This window comes from Danio aesculapii, chromosome 11 (assembly GCF_903798145.1).
Source record: "Danio aesculapii chromosome 11, fDanAes4.1, whole genome shotgun sequence".
NCBI classification, from domain to species: Eukaryota; Metazoa; Chordata; class Actinopteri; order Cypriniformes; family Danionidae; genus Danio; species Danio aesculapii.
The window spans coordinates 38466522-38478707 of record NC_079445.1 but is presented as its reverse complement, the minus strand read 5'-3'; the positions used below and the strand labels follow the sequence as shown (position 1 = coordinate 38478707).

At 36.0% G+C, this 12186-nt stretch overlaps 1 protein-coding gene across 1 annotated transcript in view; it reads left to right on the top strand.

Moving 5' to 3' along the window:
* The window catches only part of etnk2 (ethanolamine kinase 2), a 34514-nt gene extending 22603 nt beyond the window's left edge, over positions 1 to 11911 (top strand). The window contains exons 6-8 of the mRNA XM_056468735.1: positions 3438 to 3598; positions 3769 to 3842; positions 10310 to 11911. Coding sequence (XP_056324710.1) covers positions 3438 to 3598; positions 3769 to 3842; positions 10310 to 10382 — 308 coding nt within the window. The 3' untranslated portion in view covers positions 10383 to 11911. The remainder of the gene's footprint in view (positions 1 to 3437; positions 3599 to 3768; positions 3843 to 10309) is intronic.
* Positions 11912 to 12186: the final 275 nt, after the last annotated feature.

Sequence of the window (12186 nt, the reverse complement as noted above, 5' to 3'; positions counted from 1 at the left end):
TGTATATATAGAATAGAATTAGAGGTGGGGTGGGGTGGGGTTACGGCAATACAAAATACAGTTTGTAAAGAATAAAAACAATGGAAATCTATGTAATGTCCCCACAATTCACAAAAACAAATGTGTGTGTGTGTGTGTGTGTGTATATACTGTACATATAGCAGGTAAAATAAGTATTGAACCCGTCATGATTTTTCCTGGTAAAAATATTTTTTAGAGGAGCTGCTGATTTGAAAATGACCCAGATTTTGGTAAAAACCAAATCAATCCAAATAAACCCTCACCAAAAAAAATAGTTGATTGACAAAAGGATAAAGTGCTGAGCTACTGAATTTTATTTAATAATTTGCACAAAAGGCTTTTTCGGTAATGACGAGAGAATGATCATGGAGAATGAAGACTCATGCATTTGCACAAGTTCATTCTTTTTATTATTATTTTCTTCCCCAGACTTCAACAGAGTCTAAAAATCTTCCCAATTCTGTTGGTCTCATCCATGAATTCTGAGCTTATGTTCATTTCTGTTTATTTTCTATAGGATTCGACTCGGTCATTCCAGCAGCTTTATTTTCTTTTCTTTTCTGAAACCAATTGCGTGTTTCTTTGCTGTGTTTGGGATCATTGTTTTGTTGAAATGTCCACTCTGGTTTCATCTACATCATCTGGTAACATAATAGTTGGAACAGAAGCAGCTAATGTTCATTTACACTAATGAGGGACAGGGCTTTTTTTTGTTTTTAACTAAGACTTTAGCTACTGTCTGGGCTTTCCATGCCTTTTTGCACCTTCCTTTCTTTATGTGTTCAATAGTCTTTCCCTGCGTCATTTCATTTTATTACTCATAATTTCATTTCTAAACAAATTGCTTAATAATTTCATAGAAATGCATAAAGAGTATATGCAATTAAGTTTCTATGGTGTTGTATTGGATCATAAAATTAGTTGGACACCTCAAATAAATGAGGTGACATAAAAATTAGTAAAAACTGTAGCAATAGTTTATAAAGCAAGATTTATCCTGGACAATAAATCAATGTATATATTATATAACACGCTTATGTTGCCATATATGAGTTGTTGTGTTGAATTTGGGGGAATACATAAATTTAACTTGCGATCCTCATGTACGATACAGAAAAAAGTAAATACAAATACAAAATATAAATTCTTTATTTTTTTAATTGAAGATACTTCAGTTCAATGATTTAGTTAAATTTAAAACAGCACAATTCATGTTTAAAGCTGGGAATAAATTACTTACGGAATGCACACAAAAGTGACAAGGGGGGATATAATCTGAGAGAAGAACAACATTTTCGGAGGTTGAAAACAAGGACAACTTTAAAAAAATTTTATGTCTGTATGTGGTGTGAAATTATGGAAGTCTAGAGCAGATTCTCAAACAATGTCAGGACATTAATCATTTAAAAAAGTTGTATAAATGTATATTATTAAAGGAATATAGCGATGAATAGAGGTGATTGAAAAAGAATAAAATGAGAAAGGTATGATGAAATTTTAATTAATGGCTGTTTGCAATACCATGTATTTTTTAGGTCTATGTTATAAAATGTAAGCCGCTAACGTCATTGAGTGAACGCTTTAAGCACGTAGTGCACCATTAACAAATAGATTTGCTTCAAATCATCCAAATCGCAGTGTCAGCGCATTCAGAAATAACAGTTTGTTGGCAAAAGCCACTTGCCTTTGACAGCAAAAGCCGCTATATCCCGAGAACCAATCAGAAGGCGCGAATCAAATCAAATGCTTTCAATTTAACGGCGCGCTGATATGCTGGCTTTTATTCCGCTTTCAATTTCGATTTTAAAAGACGGAGTTTGATGAACTGGATGAGACTGTCCGACTGTCAGTGAATGGCAAATGAAAACATCCCTTAACTCAAAACTCTGTGCATTATAAGAAAAAGAAAACACAACGTGCAGTCGGAAGTGTAACATGCATTCATAACGTTTGTTTGCACAGCAGCACTACTTTGAGTCTGATTTACTATACATTAAACAGCAACTCCATTTCACGATAGAGTTAAGATGCTGTTCTTTTATCCCACATGGATGCTATGAGGATAAACAAGAGACCAAGACCTTAAGTATGGTGAGAATGAATGAATGACAGCTTCTAGAATTGTCTGAGAGACAATTGCCCAGTAGCCCTGCCTTGTGTTTTATTTGCTAATTTGAGCTATTTTTAAAAGATAAATATAATGTATAAATCTATACATTATTTGTATTACTTCATAATACCTATAGATCTGATAAGCTTTTTATATTAATGGACAATGCACAGATATTGATGTTTCACAATGTTTTTACACTACTTGAATCTACCAAGCTTAGCTTACAATGTTTGCCATGTTTACATTGTTCTTCTTACATTAAATCTAAATCACAAATATGAGAATTGCCAACAGATTGTTCAGATTTAATTAATGTCAGTTTTAATGTTATTGATTAATGCACTTACTTGACAGATTTCATTCATTCATTTTCCTTCTGCTTTTTTCCTGTTTTACTACAGCTGAATGAACCGCCACTTACTCTACAGATTGATATATTTTAAATTTTAAGTGGTTTGTGAAATGTGTTTTATGTTTGGTAAAGTAATTTCTAATTTAATCTTTAGTGATTTTCAACTAATTCTTCTGTAAATAGGTGGATTTAGAGGTTTTTGCCAAAAAAAACGAAAGTGGATTTAGCTGGTTTTGACACAAAAGAAAATTGACCTTTTTAAAAACCAAAGAATTGTCTAATGTGACATTTTTGGAATAAAATGTATTTTATTTACTAGCTAATTACCTTGTCATTACATGTAATGAAACTTATGAACCTAATTATAGGATCCTGATTAGAAAATGCTCATTTACCAGATAAGGGGTCTGATGGATTTAGAGGGTTTGCATCTGAACTCTTCAAATGGAATCAAACATATAATATGTCAAAGATGCCAAATGGGTAAAATATGTCTCATGTAAAGCTCATATGTCTCATGTAAAAAGAAGAGATGAGTAAAAGAAGAAATAAGTTGAATAGACGAATGATGTGTGTGGTAATGGGGTGGGAAGATAATAAGCTTGTGCTTCATCCCACTCCATTTCGACCATGTTGAAATGTTTTTTCAACAGTTTTTTGTTAAAGAATTTTTATGTATGATATTTCTGTTTGAAATAAACAAATCAATAATCAAATTAGTTCTGTTTTCTTTGTATGTATGGATTACTTTGGTTCTTTCTAGTATCTGGTGAAAATTTCAGGTCAACAGCACCTTTAGAAACATGGTTTCTGTGAAAAATGGTGACGTGTTCAATACTTGTTTTACCTGCTGTAAGTTTATATGTGTATACCAAGTATATGTGTGTGTATATACTGTACACATACATGTCTATATTTATATATCCATGTTTGTTTGTGTTCTCTCTTCAGGAATGAGTGAACCAGACTATAACCTGTACCCCAGTCGAGAGATGCAGCTGGACTGGTTGCAAACGTACCTTCAGGCCTACAAGCTCTTCACCAAGAAAGGTGAAGAGGTGAGCGAGCGTGAACTGGAGACGCTCTACGTACAAGTCAACAAATTTGCTCTGGTGAGTCACAGCGTTATGATAGCGGCCGGAGTTTTAAAGTTGATTTGCGTTTGTTTATTCCTGCAATGTAATCTGTTTACGTGATGATTTGTGTCAGTGATACTGTACATCTGTGTGTGTATCGAGCTGGAAGGCTTTGGTCTAAAGTTTTCGTTCTTCCTCTTTGGCAGGCTTCTCATTTCTTCTGGGGTTTCTGGGCCCTGATCCAGGCCAAGTACTCCACCATCGAGTTTGACTTCCTCGGGTAAGCAAACCTTTCATCTTTCTGATGGAGGAGGATTTATTTACACGCATAAAGATCTTTATCAGCTCTGACCGTGTTAAGAGAAATGGGCATTAAATGCAGATAAAGTGTGCAGTAAGCTCTGACTAATGCCAATAACAGTAACCAGGAAGGTTTTAGTTCCTGTAGGTGCTTTTATAACCCAATATAAAACTGTGAAAGCCATTTAGATATGCGAATGTTTTGCAAAACAGTATATCTTATTATATACTGTTAAAATTATTGTGCTAATGTAAGATTTAAATGTGATATTTGAGGTTTATTTTTTTTATTCAATTATTATAGAGAATTTGAATATATTGTAATTTTAAATGTAATTTTAGAATTATTTTATAAAAAGCCATTAATATATGAGAATGTTTCGCAAAACAGTATATATTATTATATACTATTAAAATGATTATGCTAATGAAAGATTTAAAGTTATGTTTGGTATTTTTTATTCACTTGATTGTCAATATTAGAGAGAATTTTTCATTTGAAATATTTAAAATGTATGTAATTGTAGAATTATTTTATAAAACTCTATAAAAAGCCTTTAGTATATAATATTTTGCTAAAATTTGTTTATTTTAATATACTGTTAAAATGATTATGCTAATGAAACATTAAGAAAAAGTCAACGATGGTGTTATTATGACTTTCAGAAAAAGGAAAACAATTAAGTGAGACTGATAGCAGCAGCCAGAAGAGAGAACAACATCAAATTTACTGTCCTGCCCCCATACACACTGCATTACAAATGCCTTGCATAAGCAGTGATTCATTTTTTTGTAATTTGATGCAAAGACGATGTAATACATTAATACATACACTCATTGGCCACTTTATTAGGTACAACTGTCCAACTGCTTGTTAACGCTAATTTCTTATCAACCAATCATATGGCAGCAACTCAATGCATTTAGGCATGTAGACATGGTCAAGACGATCTTCTGCAGTTCAAACCGAGCATCAGAATGGGGAATAAAGGTGATTTAAGAAACTATTTCTGAAACTGCTGATGTATGGCTGATGTGCATGATGGATTTTCACCATACCTGTCAACATTGGGATGTGAAAATAAGTGATATGCCTTAAAAAAAATAAGGGATATGCAACCATAATAAGGGATATTGCATTCACTCCGCTTCAAATCGCGTATACAGAATGCGTTTGGGAAACGGCGTCTATTTATCACTATGGACCGCATCAGCTGATAGTCATGCACAATTATATGACTGTTTTGAGGATTGCATATGTAGGGGAGACGGGGTTGTTGCTAGATCGGATACGTTTGCGGCTGGAAGTTAATGAGAATTATTTCTATTATTTATAAAATTTCCCATTTATTGTATTTTATTAACGTCTACCCCTAATCCAACCCGACACCCAACCATCACAGTAACGTAAAAACAGTAGTTGTACTGAGTATTATTTTTTGCTATCTATTAAATTACCCAATAAATTGTATTTTTACGCCTGCCCCAACCCTAAACCGAACCGTCACAGTACTGTAAAAATATTAATTATTGTTATACAGTGTCATAAAAAATGCTGCTATATTAATGTGCATATCGCACTTCCGGCCGGTCGCATATCCGATCTAGACTTTACCGGGAGACGGCACCTGTAATGAAAAGGAAAGGGAATCCCAACATAAACAAAGCAAAAGCACAGAACAGACTCACACCCCTGGTGGTTCGGCGGTATGGGTTGCGTATAGGGAGGCTCGGCTCTTTAATGTTTATTTGCCACTTTTCAGAGAAAGACTGAAAATATGGGAAAATACTTTTACGGGATGATAGCGAAAAGAACTGTAAAATACAGGAGAATCCCGGTAAAAACGGAAGGGTTGACAGGTATGATTTTCACACACAACCAGAAGAGCATTTCTGAACGCACAACACCTCCAACCTTGAGGCAGATAGGCTACAGCAGCAGAAGACTACATCGAGTGCCACTCCTGTCAGCAAAGAACAGGAAACTGAGGCTACAATTCACACCAAAATTGGAAAAACGTTGCCTGGTCTGATGAGTCTCGATTTCTGCTGCAACATTTGAATGGTAGGGTCAGAATTTGGCATCAACAACATGAAAGCATGGATCCATCCTGCCATGTATCAACGGTTCAGGCTGCTGGAGGTGGTGTAATGGTGTGGGGGATATTTTCTTGACACACTTCAAGCCCATTAGTATCAATTGAGCATCATGTCAACACCAAAGCCTACCTAAGTATTGTTGCTGACCATGTCCATCCCTTTATGACCACAGTGAACCCATCTGCTGATGGCTACTTCCAGTAGGATAACACGTCATAAAGCGTGAATCATCTCAGACTGGTTTCATAAACATGACAATGAGTTCACTGTACTCAAATGGCCTCCACAGTCACCAGAGCTCAATCCAATAGAGCACCTTTGGGATGTGGTGGAACGGGAGATTCGCATCATGGATGTGCAGCTGATGAATCTGCAGCAACTGCGTGATGCTATCATGTCAATATGGACCAAAATCTCTGAGGAATATTTTCAGTACCTTGTTGAACAAATGCCATAATGGATTAAGGCAGATCTGAGGGTAAAAGGGGGTCCAACCCAGTACTAGTAAGGTGTACCTAATAAAGTGGCCGATTAAATATTAAAAACTTTCAAGGATTTAAGATGCTGATGACCGTTTACCGTGTCATAACAGTCTTGTGAAAAGTGTCCATTTCTTTGTGCATACATTTGGAAATTTTTGAAATATTTTTGTTTGTATCTAAATGTTATTATCCAAGTCCAAAGTTTGCTGTCCAACAGAAAAAAACACATCAGACTTAAAATACATAAGAGATCTTTGACTTAAAGTCCTAAAAGCAGGGTCTATTGTCTTTGCACCTTAAAAATACATTAAGCTGAATCAGTGTATGAATGCCTCAGTTGGAGGTTGGGGTCTTGTATGAAGCTCTCCCACATACTGCGCATGAATGGCTGTGGATTGGTCCTTCTGTTGCCAGTCAATGGGGTTTGTTTTCAAGAGGTGAAAAGTACATTTGATTCAGGACAAGTGAATTACACCCTCTGTGACTTTAGCAACATAAACCACACACTGAATCTTCAGGATTGTGTATTTGAAACTTTACTCCAGTTATACTTTAGTTGTTGTTTTTTCTTGGGAGGTTGGTGAGTTATATCATCCGTAGGCTGAGGATATTTTTGTAGGCATCGTGGTTCACTTTTATTAAACTGGCTCAAGTAATATATTCTGCAAACTTCCTACATTGCCAGTTTCTAAGCAACAGGTCGTGGCTCCTCTCAGGCTGCACCGCTTAACAACAAATCACTGCCCGCGCACATCAGATCAGGAGGAATCTCACAGCCGGTTTGATAAATCAGCCTCAATACAAAAATACAATTGATTTTATTAAAAGTCTTTGTGTTGTTTTGAAGTAAAAAGAAGATTACCAGGTGTTAGGGCTAAAATATAACAGAATTTCACAAAACTATCTTGTCATATCTTTATTAATGTTACATATTTTGTTTTTGAATGTTTTACATGTAGTTACTAATACAACACTGTGGCTTAAAGCATATTATCAGAGCAATTAATGTGCTATTGTGAAAACTATTTGTGATTTTTATATTTAGTTCTAATTATTTTGTTTGTATTATTAATTTTTATTATACTATTATGGCTGTTATAGATAATGGCCACTTTATTAGGTACACATTACTAGTAGCGGGTTGGACCCCTTTTGCCTTCAGGACTGCTTTAATCCTTCATGGCATAGATTCAACTAGATACTGGAAATGTTCCTCAGAGATTTTGGTCCATATTGACATGATAGCATCATGCAGTTGCTGCAGATTTAACAGCTGCACATCCATGATGCAAATCTCCCGTTCCACCACATCCCAAAGGTGCTCATTGGATTGAGCTCTGGTGACTGTGGAGGCCATTTGAGTACAGTGAACTCATTGTCATGTTCAAGAAACTAGTCTGAGATGATACACGCTTTATGACATAGCGTGTTATCCTGCTGGAAGCAGTCATTAGAAGATGGGTACACTGTGGTCATAAAGGGATGGACATGGTCAGCAACAATACTCAGGTAGACTGTGGTGTTGACACAATGCTCAATTGATACTAATGGACCCAAAGTGTTTCAAGAAAATGCCCCCCACACCATTACACCACCAGCAGCCTGAACCGTTGATATAAGGCAGGATGGATCCATGCTTTCATGTTGTTAATGCCAAATTCTGACTCTACCATCTGAATGTCGCAGCAGAAATCGAGACTCATCAGATCAGGCAACGTTTTTCCAATCTTCTATTGTGAAATTTTGGTGAACCTGTGTGAATTGTAGCCTCAGTTTCCTGTTCTTAGCTGACAGGAGTGGCACCCGGTGTGGTCTTCTGCTGCTGTAGCCCATGCGCTTCAAGGTTGGACGTGTTGTGCTTTCAGAGATGCTCTTCTGCAGGCCTCGGTTGTAACGAGTGCTTATTTGAGTTACTGTTGCCTTTCTATCAGCTGGAACCAGTTTGGCCATTCTCCTTTGACCTCTGGCATCAACAAGGCATTTGCACCCACAGAGCTGCCGCTCACTGGATATTTCCTCTGTTTTTAGATCATTCTCTGCAAACCTTAGAGATGGTTGTGCGTGAAAATTCCAGTAGATCAGCAGTTTCTGAAATACTCAGACCAGCCCGTCTGGCACCACATGCCACGTTCAAAGTCACTTAAATCACCTTTCTGATGCTCGGTTTGAACTGCAGCGGATCGTCTTGACCATGTCTACATGCCTAAATTCATTGAGTTACTGCCATGTGATTGGCTGATTAGAAATTTGTGTTAACGAGCAGTTGGACAGGTGTATCAAATTAAGTGGCCAGTGAATATTTAATACGTTAAAAAAAGAATGATTGGACATCAAATAAAAATTTCTTTATCAATTATTTCTAAAATTATGTTTAACAGAGCAAGAAATAAGGAATATTTCACAGTATGTCTGAAAATATTTTTTCTTCTGGAGAAAGTTTTATTTGTTTTATTTCGGCTAGAATAAAGCAGTTTTAAATAAAAAAAAAAAAAACATTTTAAGGTCAAAATTATTTGCCCCTTTAAGCTATATAATTTTTTAATAGTCTACAGGACAAACCATCATTACAATAACTTGCCTAATTACCCTAACCTGCCTAGTTAACCTAATTAACCTAGTTAATCTTTTAAATGTCACTAAGTTGTAGAGAAGTGTCTTGAAAAATATCTAGTCAAATATTATTTACTGTCATCATGGCAAAGAAAAAAAAATCAGTTATTAGAAATTATTTATTAGAAATGTGTTGGAAAAAAAGAATCTTCTCTCCGTTAAACAGAAATTAGGTAAAAAATAAACAGGGGGGCTAATAATTCTGACTTCAACTGTATGTGTATATATATATATATATATAAAATTAACTAGTTAAGGACACTTTTTTTGTAATTAATCATGGTTAATCACGAAACGAAATTAACGTAATTAATCATGATTAATCACGAAACGCTGTATTTATTACAGAAATAAAAACACAGGCATGTAAGTGCCATTTAAATTTCAAAACAATCAATGCCAATAACAAACAAAAATGATTTCCATGTTGGATTCTAAGTGGACAAACACAGACAGACAGACAGACAACGTGCGCAGTACAGTGCACCCAGTGAGCAAGGCATCTCTTCAGATTCATTAACTCGCACAGTCACGTTCATCAAATTTGCCTAAACTAAGCGTTTTTAAATGAAACTTAATGAAACATTTGTGGTTGCATGGAAGCAACTTAAAGACAGAGAAATGGGCTGTCTTTGACCGCTTGCGACATCATCTGGCACTTTCACAGAGTACATTTACATGGACACCAATACTCCGCTTTTATGATTAAGATAGCGCTGATTAAGAGTCGACCATGTAAGCAGCGATTTTTGATTACCTTAAAGGACCACCACAAATGCGGAGGTTTTTCTTTCTGTTCACCATGCAGCATCAAATTCCATTAAAACGGCTCTCTTCCAGCAGTCCTTACTTCATATTTTCATCCTGAATGAAAATATGCTGAATGAGAGTGAACTGCAGTTAAAGCCTAAAGAAAATGAAACACCCGAAATTGCATGAAACTCTGGAGGAAACGCTGGATAGCCTGGTGATGTGACATGAATTGTTTTATGCTAAAACTTTCCTTCTTAAAGCGCGTCCTTGGTTTTATCCATATTTCTTTGCACGTTAAACACACGCTGGCCACAACAGGAAATAAAAAAACTGCAACTGCGTTATTTACGTTAATATATATATATATATATATATATATATATATATATATATATATATATATATATATATATATATATATATATGTCAGTTATATTGTGGATAATTATCATGTCCTTAAATTTAAACATATTAATAGTCGTTGTGTTTTTCTTCTGTCTAGCTATGCAGTGCTACGATTCAATCAGTACTTCAAGACCAAACCTGCAGTAATGGCCCTGGAGATTCCCAAATGATTCTTCAAGACTGAGAGGACATCGCTGCTATCGGTTGGCCTCATCTTTGACCATCTGACCACTGATTCAGAGGCTTTTCCGGTCAGGGGAGGGAATAGGGTACTATAGGGGGTGAGCACTAAGACCTCTTTTGATTGGTTGGCAACTTGTCTACCAAATCATACCTCCACAAATTCTTGATTCCTTCTCATTTCTCTTTGGGATTTCACTCCTAGTTGATCAAGTTTCCCAAGAAGTGAGTGCATTTTTATGTTTTAAATACAATTTATTTATTAACTGTTATGGGGCACTTAATTTGCACCAAAGTAGTCTGTTCTTGAAGCCGACTATGGGATTTCTTTTGTCATAGGTTTTGCAGTGTGAGAGCTATAGCAAACTTATGCAGAATGATTTGCTGTGAAGGAGGCCTGTAGTGATGTTTATGTTGATACTGCAGGTGAAAATCTCGGCCTGTGGCTTCATAATGCTTTTGTCAAACGGATGTGGCCCACCGCTTCCTATTGCAATGACCAAAACTCCCTTAAGAGGAACACTCCTTCTTTTGTAAATAGGCTAATTTTATTAGTCCTCTAGAGTTAAACAGCTTTACCATTTTTAATGCATTCATCCGATCTCCGGTAGCACTTTTAGCTTAGCTTAGCATAAATCATTGGATCTGATTAGACCATTAGCATCTCGCCCCAAAACGAAAGGTTTTTGATTGTTTTCCTATTTAAAGCTTGACTCTTCTGTAGTTAGATCGTGTACTGAGACCAACAGAAATTAAAAGGTTGCTATTTTTTATATTTTCAGGTGCTGATTAATAGCATTGCACCTGCTGCTGCCATGTTACAGCGTCAAAATATAGTTCCTAGAAATATTGACTTGGAAAATGGCAAGCTTTTTATTTTTCTGTTGGTCTTCTGTACAGAAGTTAAGATTTAAATGGGAACATTATCAATGACATTTTTTAAATGCTAATGGTCTAATCTGATTTAATGATTTATGCTAAGCTAAGCTAAAAGAGCTCCCGCTAGTCCCAGAGATTGACTTCATGGATTTAAAATTGGTAAAACTCAACTGTTTAACTCTGTTAGTGACTTGTAAAATAAGCCTTTTTCCAAAAACGTGACATGTTCCTGCTTTTCGATTTCTCTCACAGCTCTGTAATCTAAAGTTTCTAATACAAAGTGTCCAGTTTAGAGCCAATCAGTGGTAACTCAAGAACTAGAAAGATACTATGGTCAAAATCCTGCACTATTACGCACTTGAGCAAATGACTATTAGTCCACTGTAAGCCACTTTGGATGAACGGCAAGTAACCAAGTAACCATTTAATCTGACCTCCCTCCCAACATTCCCAAGATGTCGAGACCCTAGAGCATCTAGGACCATGTTTCCGCCTGTTTAGCCTTTATGGTTGCGACTTTTGTTGAATTTTCCACTCATCACACACAGGCTGCGGAACATTACCACCTGCTTCATCTCTCACTCTTGACCTGAATGCGTCTGCATCACCTGGCAGAGCTTAAACAGAGATTTGAAAGTTATTATATGCTCAATGATCATTAAGCTCTTTTCTCATTTCAGACCCACCAGTTAAACGACAATGTAATGGTTTTTCCAAATGTGCAAAAGGGGCAGTTTTTATGTAACAGTGTTGTGTGGTTTGATTCAGGTCACCATCTGTGAGGAGGACTCAATGTCCTGGAGCCGAAAAGATAAGATTATTTAAGTTCAGAATATTAATTACAGATTTAGGGATGTGATTGCCATCTCACTGGAGAAAGGCCTTAAAGAGATAGTTCACGCAATAATTAATTTT